This window comes from Pteropus medius, unplaced genomic scaffold, assembly GCF_902729225.1.
Source record: "Pteropus medius unplaced genomic scaffold, Ma_sr-lr_union100, whole genome shotgun sequence".
Taxonomy (NCBI): Eukaryota; Metazoa; Chordata; class Mammalia; order Chiroptera; family Pteropodidae; genus Pteropus; species Pteropus medius.
This window is the reverse complement of record NW_024342468.1, coordinates 93021-112934: the sequence shown is the minus strand read 5'-3', so window position 1 is coordinate 112934 and position 19914 is coordinate 93021. Positions and strand designations below refer to the sequence as shown.

Sequence of the window (19914 nt, the reverse complement as noted above, 5' to 3'; positions counted from 1 at the left end):
ATCGTACCTGCCCCCCCACCTTCCCTTCACTGACCACTTTGGTAGGCTACAGGGGATCAGGGAACAAAGCTGGGGCCTGGCACCCCCCACTATGCTGCCAGCCCCGCCCCGGAGAACAAGTCACAATTACAAATTATCACGACAATTAGCGCCTGTACTTAGGAGCCGGGCAAAGCGCAAAGCGAGGAGGCCCAGTGCCTCTTCGTCAGCTGGTCTATTTGCCGGTGACCTTGCTCTGGAGGCGATGATATTCCTTCAGCCTGTAAACCGGATCCAAAACAAAGAAAAATGCAAATTAACAATAACAACACACACTCGGTTCAATTAATTTAGGCAGAGCTGGGGCGCCGGGGTGGGGGCTAGGGGGTGGCGGGGCTCCAGCTGTTTGTTAAGACGTGTGTGAAGTTGCCTTTTTTTCCTTCCTCTGTTCCGTCTCCTGCCCGGGGGCCTCTCCTGCCCTCCAATCAGGATCATGTAATTAATTTATTTTAGGGGGAAAACATTGCTTGTCATTGTTGAAGACAAAGCATTTAACTGGAGACTGGAGAAGTGAAGAGGCCATTATGAAAACTCACTGTGTTCGGAGCCATTTAAAAGGGTTTACAGTCGCAGAATACAAACAGAGGGCGAAGAGGTAGGGTGGTGACGGTGACTGCCGTTGGGGAGAGCGCCCAGGGTGGTGGAGCTGGATTCCATGTCTCTCTCTGGCTATAGGGACCAGAGACTGGCTCTGGGAGGAAATGGTGGCTGCGTGCCCAGGGCCGGTGGCAGGGAGACAAGGGACTCGTGCCTTCCTCCCGTCCCCAGGCCCCGTGAGGAGGGAGCTGGGGATTAAGAACCCAGAGCTGGACAGGGAGCCCTTCCGGACTCGGCTCCGTGGCTTCCTAGCTGTGTGGCTGTGGGCAAGTGACTTAACCACTCTGGGCCCATTTCTGGAGTTGCAAATCTGTGTAAGAATTAAATGAGACAACCTAGGAGATGCATGGGAACGGCTTAGTCTGTGGTGGCTGCTGGCAATAAATGACCCTGTTTGCACTTGTGCGAGCCGGCCCCAGAACCATGCCAGGCCGATCGCCTGCTACCAGGTGCTGCACCTGTCCTGCATGCCAGGGTCTGGGCCACCTGCTCGATTCCCGCCAGCTCAAAGCAGACTCTCCCTGCGACTGCGAGGCAGGTACGGCTAACAGCCCTGCGTGGGATTCCGAGATGTTCAGAAGGGGTCTGAGACCACACCGCAGGGTTAGGATTTGAAGCCACATCGGAGTGGCTGCAGATGTGTGCTGCCCCACTGGGCCGTGGAGATCCACATGCCTAAGGGTGGTTTCCGGCTAGCCTACAGCTCAGGTGCGGTGAGTGAAGGCAGGAGCTGGCCAGGTGAGCATCCGAGGCTTTCTTTCTCTCCACCACTTCCCTAAGTTGCCCAGGAAAGGGGCTCCTAGCTGAATCCCGCAGCTGGAGAGAGGGTGGCAGTGACTGGAGGCAAAGCCCGAGTGCCCAGGACCCTTCTGGCTGTCACAGGTGGGAAGGGGAGCAGGCTGGGTCCAAAGCGGGCACCGAGGATGCTGAGGGCGGAGGGGCCGGAAGCTGGGGCTTGTCTAGGGCAGGGCAGCAGTCGGAGCAGTCGAGGTCCCAGAAGAGTGTGCTCCCCACACCTGGGGGGGTCTGAGGGCCCGTCCGGACCCAGAGCTTCTTACCTCAGGGAGTTGATGTTGATGAAACCAGTGGCATCGACTGGCTCGTAATTGCCCTGCACGTCCATGCTGCAAGGAGAGAGGAGAAGCCTGTCAGCACCCCTGGGCCTTGCCCCTGGCACCCAGGGGACCTCTAGGCCAGGAACAGCTGCTGTACAGATGGACAGGTCGGGTCCTGGCTCAGCCAGTGCTCGCCGCGTGAAATCTTCCTATGACCAGAGCCCTGCGCAGGTAAATTGAGGACATACATCCCAGCCGGCTCTGCCCTCAGGGCTGCAGGTGCTCCTAGGAGTGTCCAGGAGCAGCCGATGATGTCCAGTGGCTGAAGGCCTGGGTGGCCAGGGGATGCGCACAAGGACAGCCTTGATTTTTGTCCCTCGAGCTACAGGGAGGCCTCCAGCATTCATGTCAAGATCTGCCCACTGTGTCACCTTTCATCTTGTTTGTCCAGCCAGTGAGACCCTGTCTAACCCATCCTCAAACCCGGGCACCACCCCATGTCGGAGCGGGGTGAGAAATGCTGTACTCACAGAACAGGTGTCTCCTTCCTACCTGTCTGTGGTTTCCACCTCCCGCATTCAACAGCCTCCATCCTTCGGGACCTCCCACGTAGCTACCCTCCGAATGTCTCCCCAGCTGCAGCTGTTCAAGCTGGGCCACCTGGGTGTGCACCCTGGTGCCACCGCCACCCCCCGTCATGGCGGTCAAGGCAAATATCCTGCCTGCTCTCCGAGCTTCTGTGTCTCCCTTGGAAATGATGGAGCCGGCTCCCGGCACGTGCTTAAGACTCGCGGTTACTCACATCATGCATTCATTCACTCATTCATTTATTCAGGTACTTATTAAGCACCTACTACCTGCCAGGCGCTGAGAAAACAAGAGCAAGACGAGAACAGCGCCCCTGGCGGGGAGCAGACGTAAGCAATCAATCGCCCGTCTGCCTTTGTTAGCTACAGCCGGGATAAGTTCTTTGAAGACACGTTCAGGGCGCTGTGGTCTCAGATCTGACTCCACGAGGCCCTTCCTCTGGAGGAAAGGGGGTCTTTCCCCTGTTTCTCACGGGCCCCTCCTCACGCCCTGCCCTGAATCAGCCCCTTGTCCTCATGTCTGCAAAACTCCAGCCTCAGGACACAGCAATTTCAAAGTTCTCCATGACAAGGAGGTGGCCTGTTCCCTCAGGAGCCTTCTCTGGAGAGGTGAGACTGGGAAGAGGAGGGCAGAGGGGATCTGCTGTTCTTCAGCCACCCTGAGGCCGTGCCTCTGACTGGCTCTTTGTGGGTTGTAGACGTTTTTAACAACGACAAATGGGGTCTCTACACCCTGCTGCCCCCAAATCGTTCAGGACTTGGGCTGTTGCCTCCCCTCATGCCCTTGCCTTGACCTTCATGGGGCCTTGAAGCTGGCACATGGTACTCCCACGCCCCCACCCCTCGCTCCCCTCCACCTCCGCCGGCCCCTCCAGCACTCAGGTGTGTGAAGCCACCAGCCGCAGACCAGCGAGTGAGTTCCCTCTAAAGGGACAAGGTGTCAGAATTTAGAGGGGCTGCCGCCTGACCCGTTACCGGGCAGAGGAAAGACTAGGCCAAACTAAACCACCGGCCTCCCCCAATCGCTTTTATAGACCTTGCTCGGGGTGATAAATGGAGCTTAACATGACCCCCTGCTCCCCACCCTCACCCGCCTCCCCACAGAAACTATGAACCAGCTGAGGACACCTGCCCCACTCCCGCCGTCTGAATCGCCCGTCCCCTGTGGAAGGGTCCCTGAGCTCAGCCCTGGGAGGGCACAGGAGCCCCTTCCCACCTCCCCGCCTGCAGCCTGCACATCTGCCCTTCCGCCTCCATCTCCCACGTGTCAAAACAAAGTCCCCCGACCCTTCCCCAAAGGGGCCCTTCCGGCAGCCCCAGCCGCCGCTGCCAGGTGAGGCCCACACTGAGGGACACGCTCGTCCCACGAGGCTGCCGACACGGTTCCAGAGGTGTTTCTCAGGAACTGAAAAACCTCTTTTTCAAACTGCGGTTTGGGGGTGGCGGGGGGTGGCGGGGGGGAACGTGGAGGAAAAGAGTTTACAATGATTTTTCGCCTCGACGGTCTACAGAAAACCTCTGCGCTTTTATTTTTGTTCATTCGAGTGGCTCTGACCTGCTCTATAATTACGTTACTTTCTACCCACTGTGCCGCGGCATTTTCGGTTCTGCTACCTCTCGCGGCTTCCTCGCTGGTCCCCGTGACGCTGTCACTCAAGGGCTTTCAAGTCAGCGATGTAGAAATCAAAGAGAAAAGGGAAATGGTCGGAGACACAGTGAGAATAAATGCTCCCGCTTTTCTCTCTTTTTTTTCTCCGTTCCCTTTTTACTTTATTCATTTAATCTCCCCGAGTGAGACTGTAAGGCTTAATGAAGGGTTGGACAGATTATTAGAGGCTGCTGATTTGGAGGGGGAGGGAAGAAAGAGCCAGAGAGAGAAAGAGAGAAGATAATTTGACATTTACCCCGACTGATCTAAACTGATTCGGTTATATTTATGGCTTATAAAGTGTTTAGAAAGATTGAAGGGCGGGGGGAGCAGCTCAACCCGGCAAAGAGAGGGAAAGAGAAAAATAATATTGACTGCCAAACAGAACTCGTACTTTAATTCTCGACTGGCCCCCAGAAGGGGAGAGCTGGCCTCGGCCGGGGACTGGGGTTAGGTGTGGCTGTCTTTCTCACAGGGGTCCGTCCCCGACCTTGTGTGGCCAGGCGACCTCCAAAGAGATGCCTTGGTCCGTGGCCAAGGCCCTTCTCTCTCTCATTCGCGACGCAAACAGGCACAGCTAAGAGGCAGCTGCTACCTGTGACCCAGCCCGCCAGGCCTCTCCTGCTTCCCTCACGTCCCCCTCAGCACCCTGGCCCGGCCCGGCGGCGAGGAAGCCCCGCAAGGTCCCCTCCTCGGCCCCCTTCTCTTCTCACTGACTCTCCCCTACGGTCGTCGGAGGACAGCGAAATGTCCACCCCCGCCCAATGTCCTCAACCCGCGTTCTCCTCAGCTCCGGACCCGTCGTCCCACAAGATGGTCCCGGCCTATCGCACGGAAAACCCGTCCTCCAGAGCAGGGTGCTTCCTCAGGCGGTCCCCCTCAGCTCCCTGAGTGCCACCGAAGTGCACCCAGCTGCTCATGCCAAGAAAACCCAGGGGGATCCTGGCCCTCTCCATCTCCATCCACGCCCTTCTGATTTTGCCTCCTAAATATCCGTCAAATCTATCTGCTGCTCTCTGTTCCTAGAACCGTCAACCTGGTCTTAGCCACCAGCGTGACCCCAAGGAGCCCTCGTTTCCATCCTTGCCAGCCCCTCACTCACTCAAATTCACTCTCTGGAGCAGCCAGAAGGACCTTCAAAACACACAGATCCAATCACATCCTTCCCTTTACGCTCTGGCTCCAGGACACTCATACTCCGGCCCCCTGCCCCTTGGGTTCCTGTAGTGTCTGGGATGTTCCGGATTCTTCCAAGGCTCGGAGCCTCTGCACGTGACGTACTCTTATCTTTTGGAGATCAGCTCAAAGATGACTTCCTCAGGGAAACGTCCCCACACCCCGATGATTATACCCAGCGAGTATCCTGTACGTGCTCGCAGCCTTGTGTCTTTCCTAATTCAAGCGATCGTGTGATCGGTGCCTTTATCCCCATCCAGCCTGAACGTTCCAGAAAGGCAGAGGTGGCGTCGACACTCTTCCTGACCATCGATCGCCCTTGGGCCCTGCGCAGAGCCTGACCCGCACTCAGGCACGGCTTCGTTGAGAAAGGCCGTCAGAAGGGTCACCGAACGTGAGGGCGTGCGCCTGCCCCGAGACAGGTATAGGGGCACCTACCTCACCAGCTCCTCGTTGTAGAGGGACAGAGGGGACTCCCGGCCGAGGATGTACACCTGGCCCTTGAACACGGACAACCTCACTTTCCCTTCCACGTGCTCCTGCGACTTGGCGATGCAGTGGCGGACATATTCACACTCGGGGCTGTGCCAGAATCCTGCGGGGAGGAAAGCGTGAGACCCAAGGAGGCTACTGTGCTGCTGGCCTCGGGCCAGAGCACGGGGTCAGGGGCTGGGGTTCAGGAAGGACACCGGTGCCACACCCGTCACGGCCCGGGTCTGCCTTGTTCACTGCTGAGCTCCGGCACCATGGGCACCGGGGAAGGACCACGTCAAGGAACACGCCTGAGGGCCCTGTCCTGTGACCCTGCAGACTCCTGTGGGTCCCTGCCACGCAGTCACTCCCTGGGTCAGGAGGAGCGGCGCTAACCCACGGCTTCAGGCCACAGACATTCAGGGAGCACCACGGACGGGTGCGGGGGACATGGCGCTGAAGGAACCTCCTGACCTCTGCCCACAGGGAGCTCAGTTTCGCAAAGGCAGCTTTTCTGGGTGAGGAAGTCAGGCTCAGGGCCGCTGAACAACCTCTCCAAGACCGCGCAGGTTGTCGTGGGGCCTGAGTCTGACCTCAGTTGGCCCATGTGGTACCGACTCTGCTTCGCATGATCACCTTGAGCACTCCTGTCTGTGGCTGGAACAGCCCATTGGTGCACAAGGTGTCAGAGAAATGGGCTACCCTTCACCGGTGGCCGGTCCCCAGAGCCCTAAGGCCAGGGAAGGCTGTGTGCTCAGCTCAGTCCCCGCACCTGGCAGGCTAGGTCCTATGGGCAGCCTGCATCTTTCTGGTCTGTGCTGAGGGGCGGCAGGCGGGCTGGCCGGGGTTGGGGGAGGGACAGGACAGCTCGAGGGGTAGAGTTTCTCTGAAATGGAGCTGGGAAGGTGAGCCCACCTGGGCAGCTGCGGGGCCAGATGGCTTGTGATCTCCTGCCCTGATAACGGGCTGGGTCAGCCCCGGGTCTGCGGCTATTGTTGGAGGCCCAGGCCTCCAGGGACACCTGCTGGGGCTCTCCGTGGGAAAGGGGCGCGGGCCCTCTCTGGGATGGGGCCGGTGGCCTGTGGAGGTGGGGGAGGGACAGGCGGGGAGAGGAGGTCGGGTCCTGGCTCTCCAGTGACCTGCCATGTGAGTTCACATCGCAGCTCCACTTTGACAAGCAGCTCCTCGTGCCTCAGTTCCCCCTTTACACAATGAGACAACATACCAACCGCTCTCTGGGGGTCGTGTGCGCGCAATGTGAGGACGCGGGCCAGGCTCTGAGCGATCTGCATCTGAGATTTGAACGTGGCCTCCACCAGCCCTCACTGGATCCAGGGAGATGGACGCCCGGAACAAGGGCCTGTCCACAGCCACTCGGCGAGACCCCAAAGTGCGCAGGTCCAACTGAACTCTCCTGGCTCCAGTCCGAACCCCACAAAACGGGCTCTGATGACCCCCGGCCCCCGCCATGCCCCCGAGTTCTGGGCTCAGCCATCTTCCTAAGTTGGGGTAATCAGACCATTAAGTGCCCAAGCTGGAAGACAGGCAGTAGGTGGAGGCACAGATGGGACAGACACCCCCGTGGAAGCACCTGGCCCGGGGCTTCACGTCAGGCTCTCCCACGTCCATCCACGTGCTTCAGTGTCCCCCTCTGTGCCCTGGGACTACACGGGCTCGAGGAAGCCAAGCGCCAGGGCAGAGGGGCAGGCTCTGTCACCGAGAAGCTAGACAGGACTGGGAAGACACCTGACCTGGTGACTTTTATTTTACAGGAGGGGACACTGAGGCTCAGACCCACCCGAGATCATCAAGCCAGCCAGAGGCAAGGCCTCTGCGCTCAGCGGCCACAGCAGGCTCTTGTAGGTCCCTAAGGCATGCTGGGATAGCCACCTGGCCAGGTGCTGCTCTAGATGCTTTACAGATATTCACACGTTTACTCCTTGCTGCGAGACAGGCACGATGCTTATCCCCACTCTTCCGATGAGGAAACTGGGGCACAGGGAGATGCAGTAACTTGGTCAAGCTGACCCGTGGTCTGCAACGTTTATGTGAGAAACCACACCAAACAGCCCCGCTCCGGGCTGTTGGGGGTCAGGCCCGAGGCTGACCTTGACATCTCTGGGGGCCTGGACGGCAGGGGCACCTGGGTGAAGTTAATATCAATGTTAACAACCCAGGTTAAGGCTTGTTTGCCCTCACCCCCTTCTCCTCCACCCTGAAGTTTCATTTCCTTTGAAACCTGCTAATCACCGTAACTCATTTGGGGATTTAGAGGGCTTGGTGGGTGGCAGAGCAAGGATGCAACGCAGGTGGCCTAGTGTGGAGGCACCGAGCCGGTAGCCAGGGGCACAGCTGTGCCTTGGACACCGGGACTCCCCTGTACATGTCACTGAGCCCCCTGATCACCCCTTGCTAACCGCCCAGCCCACCTTCCCTCCCTCCCGCTGAGGTCACCTGGAGTGGCTGAGAACTCGGCCTCTGAAGCCAGACTGCCCTGGGTTCACAGCCAGCCGTGAAAGTTCGGACGTGTGTCTTTACCTGTCTGGGGCTCGGTTTCCTCACCTCTGTGCAGCTGAGATTAGATAACACCCAGCAGTGCCTGGATCAGGGCCCCACAGCAAGAGAGGCGGCAGCCGCTCTATCATGAGAGGGAGGCTAGTGGCTTGCCCCTCGCTCGGCCTCCACGGGCACCTCTGAGCGGGAGCGGCCTGGCCAGGTGCTGTTCCCTCCATCACAGCCTGCCACGTCTTAATGACTCTCCCATTTTGTCACCAAAATCCACCTTTCAGCGTTGAAACCCCATGGAGTAAGAGAGTCTGCAGGAGACAATGGTATTTAAACACCTGTCTGTACCTGGGAAGCGGGGACTCAGCTTCAAAGCTGTTGGGAACAATGGGAGGGAGGAATAATGCCAGCGATAACCAGGAGCCCGTGCGCGATGAGTTACAGTGATTCGGGGGCTCAGGGTGGAGGGTGAGGGAGTGAGGCGAGGGCAGCGGAGGCTCATCGGGGTCTTTATCACTAACATTGACTCTCCCGGGTCCCTCTGCCGTCCAGGCCCCCCTCGATGTCAAGGTTGGCCTTGGCCGGCAGCCTGTTCCCCCCAACAGCTCGGAGGGGCTGTTTGATGTGGTTTCTCAAATTAGGGAGAGATGAATGTCAGAGAGCCGCAAACAGTTTGGGGAAAGACCAGACTGTAACGTTGTAATGTTAGGCTCTGTGGGTCAGGCGGCCTCTCCCGAAACCACTCAGCTTCCGGGAGCTCAGAAGCAGACACAGGTGACATGTACGCGAAGGAGCATGGCCGTGCCCAAAAGCTTTACAGACACTGAAATCCCTATGATTTTCACACGTCATAAAACAATATTACTTAAAAAAAAATTTCTCCCAACCATTTAAATACGTAAAAATTAGTCTTAGCTCACAGGCTGGATCACAGGTCAGATTTAGGGACCCCTGTGATACAAGGTAAGGGGTGGATGTGAGTCAGGGGGCCTGGATTCTGACTCTGTGACAACAGGTAAGGCACGGAAACTCAGACTCCTCACGTGTCAAACGGGGACCCAGCCGTAGTTCATGCTAATGTCGCCCACCAAACATTTTACACGCGGGCTGCGTGCATGGCTGTTCTGGGGATGCCCCAGTTAAGATCTGGCTGGTCTCCTCCTTGGGCGAGAGGCTGAGTTCCCGTCAAGGCAGCTTCCCCCTCTGCTTGAGGCGGTTCCCACAGCAGCTCCAGGTTCTGCCTAGAGACAGCCTGACCTGGGGTCACACCCAGCGAGGCCATTTTCCCTTATGTAACTAACTGTTCAAGCTCCTTCCACTCATCTGTGAACGGAGCCGGCGGCGGCTCTCCCAGGAAAGTTGGGAGGACAGCTCGTGTGTGTCCCCACGCAGCGCCTGGCCCTGGCACGTGCTGAATAAAGGCTGGCTGCCTCGGGGATGACCCGTGACGCACCTTGGCCAGGCTGGAGTCATACAGATTGCAGGTGGGGCAGGGACGGCCGACCCCCGTAGGGACTGGCGCGTGTCCCTTGACAGCGTGTGAACAGGGCAGGTGTCCGCGTCCCCTCCTTGCCCTCTCATCCCCTTCAACCTGCATCTTTCGGGATCTGGGCGGGTGGGGGTGGGGTGGGGGGATCAGGCGGGACCGGGGAGGGTGCTGGTTGGTTAGGAAGGGGCGGGGGGCGGCAGTGGCCTACACACCGGTGTACACCAGCTCTGCGAATTTCAAGCCCAGGCCTTGTTTGATTTTGCGCACTTCCCGATCCATGGTGAAGGTCTCGATGTCTAAATGAACGTGGTAAAGGATCGTCCCCGCTGGGGTCTCGTAGATACCTAGCCATTTTTCCAGGCAGGGGGAACGGGAGAAAAAAGAGAGAAACACATGAGACCCAAACTGTCAGCAAATGACAAAAAAAATAATAATAATGACTCGTCTGACAGGAGACAAGCCGGTCGGACCCATTCACTCCCAGCTTGCTGCAAAATGCATCTGTCATTATGTTCATGCTGGGGCCACGACAGTCCACTCTGCGGCTTGTGGAGAAAATGTCTGGATGCCCCCCTTTGAAGAGGCCCGCAGACGCTGGAAAATGACAGGGTTCAGAGCCGCTCCCCCTCCTCCGCGACGCGTGCCCACCGGCCCGCGGCTGAAAACCTGTAATTAAACCGACTACGGTGGAGCCCAGGGCCCCAAATATCCCTTCTTCCCTTCCACTGGGGAGCCGGGGGAGGGGACGGCTGTGCACACACAAGCACATACGTGTGTACACGTGTGTACACGGGTGCACACGCACGCTGCCTTCAGCGGTGGCTCCTCCGTAGCCGTGCCTCTGCAGAGAAATCCCGATCACCGAGGTGGAGGGCTCGCCATCACCTGCGCTGACCCCACTGCACAGGTGGGGACATCAAGGCCCTGAGAAGCGTGCCCCCGGTGGAGCTGGGACCTGACCCCAGGCCCTGACCAGTGTCATCTGCTGCGCTGTGGGTGAGCGGGCGCTGGGGGCCCAAACCCACGGTTTTGCTAAGTACCCTCCCCATCGCCTCAGGCTCGGTTCCTCTATTTGCTAACCAACCTGCTCGGACCAGATGGGAGGAAGCAGACCTGGGAGGAAGGTGTGATGAGCGGCGCCACACTACACTTGAGGATGCTGAGGCACCAAGAGGTGGGATCTCCATGCACACGTGGCCAGACGTCCTCTTGGCCACGCGGTGAGGTCTCTCAAATAAAGTTCAGGTGAGCATGTCACCTGACCTGGACACACCTGCCCCGTGTTCGCTGTCAACTATCCCGAAATAACTATCCCGAAAGGCTCCCCTCTTCCCACCACGTAACACTACAGCATTAAAGGAGCAAGTTTGCAGTTATCCTGAGACTGTACCACCATCTTTCCACACTGGCTGTAAAAAAAAAGGATTTTACACCCATGTCCGTGGAAACATCATCCACAACAGCCAAAAGGCGGACGCAGCTAAAATGCCGATCAACGGATAGATAAACAAAATGTGGTGTATATATATACCGTGGAATATTATTTAGCCTTAAAAAGGGAGGAAATTCTGACACATGCTACAATGTGGATGAACCTGGAGGCCATCGCACTACGTGACATAAGCCAGCCATCAAGGGACAAATACTGCACCGTCCCATGTAGATGAGGTCCCCAGAGGAGATACATTCACAGAGACAGGAAGGAGGATGGTGGGTGCCAGGGCCTGGGGAGAGGGCAGTGGGGGCAGGGTTTCGGTTTGGGAAGATGAGAAGTTCTGGAGGTGGACGGTGGGGGTGGCGGCATGACCGTGCGCGTGGACTCGGCAGAGCTGGTCCAGCATGCCCATTTTACAGATGGGGAGGCTGAGGCCCCGGGAGGGAAATGAGCTTCCCAAGATGCATGGGACCAGCATCTGGGCCTCCCATCGCTGCTCTAGGCTGCAGTGTTCACTGGGACATGAAAGGGAATATGCAGGTCGAGGGGCTACGGCTGGGAGGAAGGGCCTGGGTTCTCCCTGTGGCTCGGAGTTACCTGGTCTCGGGAGACACACGTGTCAAAAGGATCAGGTGCTGATGTGACTGCGATGTGCCATGGAAGAGCCATGTCCTGTTTCACCAGTGTGGCCCTGGCTGTTCTGAATCCAGCCGTGACCTTGGCCTCCCCAGCAGGAAAACACCCATGAACCCGAGCATACGCGAGAGGCCCCAGCCTCAACTCCCTGGGGGGCCCCTCGGGCCTTCGCGCTGCCTCATTTTTACTCTAATGGCTCTGTTTCTACAGCGTGGCTCAGAGACACAGCACAGAAGGGGCTGAGAAAAGCCAGTGCTGACGGCATAAAGGTGGGGGACACGGAAGACCTACGAAAACAAACAGGAACTCAGCACTGGAGTTGGGCAACTCTTTGGGGACAGCATGGCACCACAAACGAGTGGCTCCCAGTGGCCCCAGGCCACTGAGAAAGGCCCGACTGGTCGGCAGCCTGTTCACAAAGACAGACCCGTGCAGGACGTTTGGAAATATCTGCCTCGAAAACGGCAAAAATAACCACAATGTTAGAGGGGTAAGTTTTCAATTATCCTGGAAATTGTCACCAAGAGTAAAGTAATTTCTCAGGAGTCAACTAAAGCAAGATAATGACTAAGGCCCACTGGTGTTCTTATCCTGGCGCATACTGGGAATTCCATATTTATTGCATTGGAAATGGGCCTTCTGATTGTTAGTTTTGCCACATTTTGGAAAAGCCTGGAAACTTTCAAAGCCTGTCCTCGTACTGGCGTAGACGGCAGCGGCGGCGTCATCCCGGGCAAACCAACGGTGGGGAACCGGGCGGCTTCTGTGCTCTCCTGTCTTTGGCTGAGCCAGCTGTGGGCTTGGTCCACTGTATTTGCAGGACCAGGGCTGGGGGGCAGAAGTCCCACACAACGTACACCTTTACATGGAGTGCCCAGCTTCCCCGCCTGACCTGGGCTGGCCTCAGCCTCCTCTGAGCCCCAGGCAACCCGTCTGGAATTTGAGAAGATTGTAACTGTCTGCTGCCCTTCCCTCTAACCTCCACCTGCCTGAAGGCAACATCTCAGACACACGCCCCAAGGTGTGGCCTACATAGGGGTGATCCTGTCTCCAGAACACGGCGGCCACCCCCCACCTCCTACATTGTCCAGAAACAGAACAATACTGGTGGTGTGCAGGGTTCGAGGAAGACACCCATACTTCTCCGCGAGGAAGGGCTGTGACATGCCCAACGGCACCCCGACCCGCCCCTGGTCCATCATAGCTGTTCTCCGGGAACAGAGCAGGGTGCCTGGTGGGCAGAGCCAGCCCCTCCTGAGCCCGCAGAACCAGCCTTGGGGCTGTCAACCCTCCGAGGCAGCTGCAGGAAGAGCCGTGGGCCAAGAAGAAAAGCTGCAGCCATGAAACACGCCGGTACAATTAATATTCCCGCTCATTCTCTTAGAAGGTGTTAAAGTTAATTGTGACTGATCAAAAAGCTTGTTTTCAGGCTGCTGCTGTCGTGTGTGTGTGTGTGTGTGTGTGTGTGTGTATGAGAGAGAGAGAGAGAGGAGCGAGGCGATTTTAAAGATCTTCTCCTCCTCTCCACAGGGGTAGGGGATAGATGATTTGTGTATTTCTTCTGGGAAAAAAAAAAATGACTTTAAAAAAACCGGTGACAGAAACCTGATGCTAAAAGACTATGGATTTGGGGCTTTTGACAGTAGGCATACAAACCACTGCGCAGAAAGAAGGAGCAAATGACAGCTGAGTCTCGGTGTCGCCGTGGAAGAGACAACAGTCATCTTTGGAGTGACACGCACAGCGGCTCCAAGTGTCTATTTTCATCTCCCCGTGTTTACAGGAAAAAGACAGAGGTGTCAGCAGTTCTCTGCGGAGCATCTTCAATCACACCGTAATTACTGCCGAGGGCTGGGGCGGGGAAGAAGGGCGAGGAGCTGGGGGACAGTGGACCAGAGAGGAAGAGGTGGGGACCAAAGCAGCTGCTGCTGCTTCAATTCTTCTCATCTGTTCCCGAGGCTGCCAGGTTAGCCCAGACTGAGCAATCTGGTGGAATCGAGTGGGATCCGCCAACTCAGCCGGGGTCAGGGGTCGGGGTGGGGTGAGGGCACCTGGACCAGAGGCTCTGGTCCTCTGGGAAAGCAGTATCCCGAGGGAGGGATTTGGAAAGGTCGGGGGAGGGGAGGTTGGCTGGAGCCCAAGGACACCCCTGTTAGGTACCAGGGCCAAGGAGAGAGGCGGTTGCCATGGCGACGGGGAAGGCAAGTGATGGTGGGACTCTAACCATCCTCTAGGCTCCTGGCGCCCCACAGGCCCCACCCGGGGAAACAGGGTGGGCCTCTGAGGCTGGCTACCCCGGGCCTCCAGGAGTGAGAATGCCGGTGCTCACAGGTCTCCCTCCACTTTCCATCTGGAAGGTTCTATCTGTGCGGAGCCTCTGGTGGGTGGGCAAGTGGGTAAGTGGGCAGGCGGCCCTCGTTCTTTCTTAGCCAGAAAGGAGAGGAGCAAGGAGGAAGTTGAGAGAGGAGGGGAGAGTGGGAGAGAGATGAGGATGGTGGAGGGGGCGAGTGAAGAGGAAGGCTCAAGGGAAGAGGAGAAAGCCGGCAACGTGGAGGGAGAGGGGGCAGTGGGCAGGGGCGAGACCCGAGGGGCAGGGTGGGAGGAGAGGAGCTAAGGTGAGCGAAGGAGGAGGAGGTGGGCTGGCTCCCGGGAAGGCTCCTTCCCTGCTTCCTCCTGCCTGCCTTCCCCCCTCTCCTCCCCACTGATTTCATTTACTTCACTTAATTAGCCCCCCTCCGGAGTTAAAAAGATAATGTGATAATGACGATGTGAACAGCCACACATACAGCGAAAGCTACTCCATCTGCAGCTTCCCCGGCCCCTTGCCCCTCTGACCCCACGGCCTCTAGCGCCACTGAGCCGGCCATCCCAGACCCAGGGTGCTAGCGCTGCCCAATTCCCTAACCCCTGCCCCCAAAATAAACCAAGCCCTTAACGAACTTCAATTACGAGCTTTGTAAAATCAATACAAATGACATTTTCCCTCGTACGCTGAGATACACTGAGATACGGACAATAGTGTCTTCCTGCTCGGCCCTCGATGTAATTGGCAATTAACAGCTTTTCCCATTACTTAGACTTAATAAAGACCCGTCATGGGGGAATCCACAATGCCACGATGTAGCGCCTTCTCACTACAATTTATTGGGCGTGAAAAAAATAAAAGTAACATGTCACCCAAAAATTAGGAAGTAATTTTCTTCCCTCTCCCCCAACCTCAGTAACAGGCAGGTCACAACTTCCAGAGGGGCACGGCAAGATCACTCAGGCTGCCTTCCCTTTGGCCGCTGGAGTTGCAGAGAGGGAAAGCAACTTGCCTACGGTCACACAGCAAGTCTGTGGAGTCAGAATCCTGATTGTTTTTGCCCAAAGCGGTATAATGCTCAGACTACATGCTGTGCTTTGGGGGACAGCCCCCCTCCACAAATACACGCAGCACCTGGGCGGGGTGAAGGCTGTGCTCCAGGAATCTCCTCCTCAGGTGGCTAGGACCTTGGAGGGTGGCGACACCCCCCGATCTGGGGAGAAGGTAGCGCATCTGCCTTCAGGCACAGCGGCAACCACTGTGGGTCAGGAGCTCTCTGCATTCGACCTGGACGCGGCCCATTTCACAGGTGAAGAATTCGAGGCTCCGAGAGACTAGGTCACTTTCCCAGTGGAGATGGAGCCAGGACGGGGACTCGTCCAGCACCGAAGCCTGAACCATCTACGCTGACCCTTCAGTGGGCCTCTCCCAGGCCTCCAGGGGCTCGGCCCCCAGTAGACCCAACTCAACACCCAACCGGCCACCTGGGGCGCCTCCTACCTTTTCTACCACATCCCACTAGAAAGCTCCCGCTCCACCCTCTCTGTTCCACATTCTACTCTACCAGTCCAAGCCTCATCTCCTGCCACCTCCTCTAGGATGTCTACCTAGAATAGCCCGGTCTAGGCCTTTATCGCTGCCTCCTTCAGTTCAAGTTCACCTGGCTCTCCCCACCCAGCGGGATGCCATTTCACAGTGACCTCAAGCTGGTCCTTCTCTTTCCAATAGAGGAAGCAATTCATCTTCACAGTAAGTGCCATTCCTGACCTACAGCACTGCCTGCCTGCAGCACTGAGACATCCGCAATCAACTAGTGATGCCTGTCACGGGCATGCGAGGAACAGAGAGCAGAGAGCAAGTGCCATCGTGGGTACCTCTGAGCCACACTGACAGCTCCCAGAGGGCGCAGCCATCTATGGAGTCATCTCCGCTGCACCAGTCCCTGCTGGTGCACCTGGGCTAGAACCCCGATGGGCCCCGCTCAGGTTTAAGCCCTCAGCCTCTCTGGACCTGCGAGTCCTAGTCCTGCCACCGACGTGTCTTTGACTTTGAGCCTTGGTCCCCCTGTCTGTAACATGAGGGTGCTGGCCTCTGGCTCCCCAAGGCCCCTCCCAGGTCTGCCTTGGATGATGTATGTTGTGCCGGCTCCCAAGGGCAGACTGCGACAAAGGGACATTTAATCAGATGTTACTATAGGTGAGAGACAAAGATAAGAGAGGATAAAAAGGAGCAGCTAATTAGTTACATTGTCCTCGAGGAGGCCTTCCCGGAGCTTCAATTAGGTTGTTTCCATAATAGCTGAGTCGAGAACCACACGAAAGAGGCGAAGAGGCCGCTTTTCCCCCCTGCCTCCTCCCTGCACCCTCTGAGACAACCGAACAGGTCAGAGCCGAAGGAGTTACACCCCACCCCTCCCTGCACCTGGAACCGGGGGCCAGGGTAGGTAAGTCCAAGGTCACTGGGCAAGGCCGGGTGAACCCGGGGCGAAAACCCTCGCATCCCGCCTCCCGCTCCAGCGTCCTTTCCCAAAAGCCGAAATTTGGCCATTGGCTCCCTTTGGGTCTTAGAATTTTAGTACAAAATACCTTGAAGGACTGACTAATCCCTGGCCTGGTTTTATTTGGTTGCGTTATCGTCTCAAATTAACCCTAAGCAAAGCAACTAGAATGCCTGCAGAAAACAGGGCCTCAACTCCCTGCCAGTATTTAAAACTCGAGTGCCCAAGTCTGGGGCTCTCACTGAAAGTTTATCCCCTCCCTCTTAGAGCTCCGGAAGCATCTTTGCTTGATCAGGGACCCACAGGCAGCTGAGATCCTCTTGTGTGGGTGGGGAAACCGAGTCCTCGAGGGGAGGGTGTGGTCGAGCTGACTCCTGATTATTGACAAAGGGGACTCAAGGCTCTGTTACTAAGAGCAGACAGAGGCACTTGCTTGGGGACCAACCTCTTCTCCCCTTAGCCCAGCCAGAGGCGGACGTGGGCCAGGCAGCCCCGCCAAGGGGGCAGCCCCTTCTACAGCAAGCAGAGTCCTCCCACCTGGGGAAAAATGCCTCCCATCCTCGGGTCACACCTGACCTTGGGACATACCCTCAGGCCTTGCTCACTCACAGGGCCTGGGCTGCCCACAGTGCCCACCCCCTGCCAGGCCAGCCGGCCTCCTCGTTGCAGCCTCAATGACCACGAAGTCAGCCCTGCACACTCTGCCTCGGGACCCAGCCTGTCGGCCCAGGGCACAGGAATCCGGATCTCATCTCTCCTCACGGCCTCTCCTGGCCCCCAGCTCCTCCTGCTGGGACGGAAATACTCCTGGAAGCCAGTGGCAAAGGGCCTCTCATCCCCACGCACAGAGGGGAAACTGAGCCTTGCTGGTGGTGGTGGGGGAATGGACTTGCCCAGAGTCACCGACATAGCCTGGGAGTGGCTGGATGGCACGGGGACCGAGGAGGCTCCAGGAGCCGAGGTATGCCCCCAAGGCTGCTGGGCACACTCACCTCGGGACTTCATCCCGATGAAGCGGTTCTCCACGATGTCGATGCGGCCCACGCCGTGTTTGCCCCTGGGGGGAGAACGGGACACTCGGGGTCAGGTGCGGCCACAGGCTTGGTGTCAGATGCCACCCGCCGGCCGCCACAGCTTGGGCACACATGGACTGTGCCCACCCCGGAGCCCCATGCAGGACATGAGGCACCATCTCGGGAGCCAAGAGAGGACACCCGAGTTAGGGGACCTGATCCTCCCATCCATTGTACGGGTGGGGAAACTGAGGCCCAGAGAGGGAAGGGCTTGCCCGGGTCACACCGTGTTTGTTTATTTATTTATTTTTTTAGGCGAGGCAACCCTTGGTTGACCTGACAGATTGCAAAGACCTTGTCAGCTTACAATCCCTTAATTTATTTATTTTTTACACCTACCGCACCTGGTCTTCCTAGGTGGTCTCCCATCCAAGTACTAACCAGGCCCGACCCTGCTTAGCTTCCGAGATCAGACACACCGTGAGTTTAATTTACAGCTTCTATTGCCTCTGTCCTGGGGCCTTTCGTGGCACCAGCTCTAAGCACGGCTCATCTTTCTTTCTATCGTGGTCTCGGATGCAGCCCAGAGCTTGGAAGCTCCAGCTGAGCGGGACTGCCACCTTCCAAGGCTGAGGGCCAAGGAGTCTCTCCTACCAAGCCAGGAGATGTCACAGCTGTGAGGCTGTGCCAAGGCTTCCCACAGGATGCAGGCCTGTAGTCCTCGGCCCCGGGCCTCAGGCCTGACCAGACATCAGCCGGAATGGCCAGAACCCGTGACTGCTGCAGACAGCAGTTTGCTAGGAGGCGGACAGGGCCGGAGCACTCACCCGATTTCGTTCAGGTACACGAACAGCTCCATGGACGTGCAGTGGGTGGTGCCATCCGTGACGTTGGTCACCTTCACGGGGATCCCTAGGGTGGGAGAAGAGAGCGGTGGGCCTGTGGCCGGAGCTCCGTGGAGGAGCCTGTGCCTGCCACCCCTCCCTCTCCCTCCGCCCGCAACGCCTTAAATGGATGTGACAGATATGGACTCCGAATGACTCCCTGAAAAGCCCTGTGCAGGTTGAGGCCTGCCGGGGGGAGAGAAGGGGCGAGAAAGCCCCCCAGAATGAAAGGGAAAATGCAATAAAAACGCTCTCCCCCACCCTTCCCATTCTCTTTGCCCCTTTTGCATTTAGGGGCTGTGAAATTGGAACCAGGCCCTGAACTAATTGAATTTCACGCTCCACCATTGTCTTAGGCCGGGAGCTCCTTCTGTCCCACCAGTTACCCAGGGGCCGCCCGGCTGAGGTGCGGCTGAGCTCACACACACACACACTCACACGCACACACACAGCCCCCTGCCGCGTCTGTCAGGCGGACCCCCGCGCCCCCGACCCTGCACCCCAGACCCTCACGCAGCCATCTGATTGATGGGGGTAAAATGGTGCCCGCTCCAGCAGGCGAGGTGTCGGAGGCGTCCATGAATTCTGAGAAGTCGGGTCTGGGGTGGCAGGAGGGCAGGAGGGAGGCGGCCGCTCTGGGAGGGAAGGGGCCGAGTCAGGGGTGGGGAGGGGGCAGTGGGTGGGTTCCAGGGGTTGACTCTGAGATAGCAAGGGGCACTTTCTGAGCAGTGTGAAATGAGCAATAAATGTATTAGGGGACTAACAAAGAGAGCTGTAGCTTTGGTGACAAGAAGGCTGTTCAAACTTGGCTAATCCCCATCTGCCCAGCTCGTTACCATGGAGCCGGCGATCGGGTGCGCCAATCCCAGGCTCAATAGCGGGCTTTTCGAGGTCTTTACAATGGCAGGCTGCTCTGGGGGCTTCGCTCAAGGCATCGGCTCCCCATTCTTAACCCCCATTTCCAGGGTTTTATAACTTGATTTGTAAATTGCTATTAAATGTAGTCTGTCCAATAATAGACCTTAAGCCCTCTTGCTACTACCTCTCCTCTCTCCCTTTCTCTCCCTTCCTCGGTCCTATTATGACTGCTACTTGCGACGCTTGGACAGGAGCCTGCCCCAGAAAGAGCGCTGACATTGTTGAATTGCTGCTGCGGGAGAAACCTCTTAGCCTTTAAAATAGTTAATAATTAGATTAAAACTTCAAATAATTAACTAGAGGATGAATGGGAAGTAGTCAGAGATGGAGTCCCACCCATCTGTTTTTTCCAGACGGTCCCCGAATCATTAAAATGGATCACGTTTCTTCTCTGGCTCAGCCTCGGGGCCACCCTATTCCTGGAGGAAAGGCCGCCAGAGCCTGTGTCCAGGAACCCCCGCTGCCTCCTGCCCACCTCCCACCCTCGCTGCTCTCCTGAGCTCCTGGCAGGCGGCGGGGGGCGGGGGGGGGGCGGCGGGCTTTGGGTGTTGCTGCCTGGCTCTGTCTCACCGCTGCCTCTTCTCACAGATGATGCCCAAACAGGCCCCATGCCCGTGAACGAGACCTGGGCAAAAGAGGGACCCGGCACTCTAGCCGCC

The 19914-nt window shown here is 57.5% G+C and overlaps 1 protein-coding gene across 3 annotated transcripts in view; it reads right to left on the bottom strand.

The window, feature by feature from the left end:
• Window positions 1–145: 145 nt before the first annotated feature.
• ASS1 (argininosuccinate synthase 1) overlaps window positions 146–19914 on the bottom strand; it is a 47491-nt gene continuing 27722 nt past the window's right edge. For all 3 annotated transcript variants that reach the window (XM_039862866.1, XM_039862868.1, XM_039862867.1), the window contains 6 exons: window positions 18281–18365; window positions 17433–17497; window positions 9780–9911; window positions 5541–5697; window positions 1695–1760; window positions 146–260 (listed from right to left, as the gene is read on the bottom strand). In XM_039862866.1, coding sequence (XP_039718800.1) covers window positions 215–260; window positions 1695–1760; window positions 5541–5697; window positions 9780–9911; window positions 17433–17497; window positions 18281–18365 — 551 coding nt within the window. In that variant the 3' untranslated portion in view covers window positions 146–214. The remainder of the gene's footprint in view (window positions 261–1694; window positions 1761–5540; window positions 5698–9779; window positions 9912–17432; window positions 17498–18280; window positions 18366–19914) is intronic.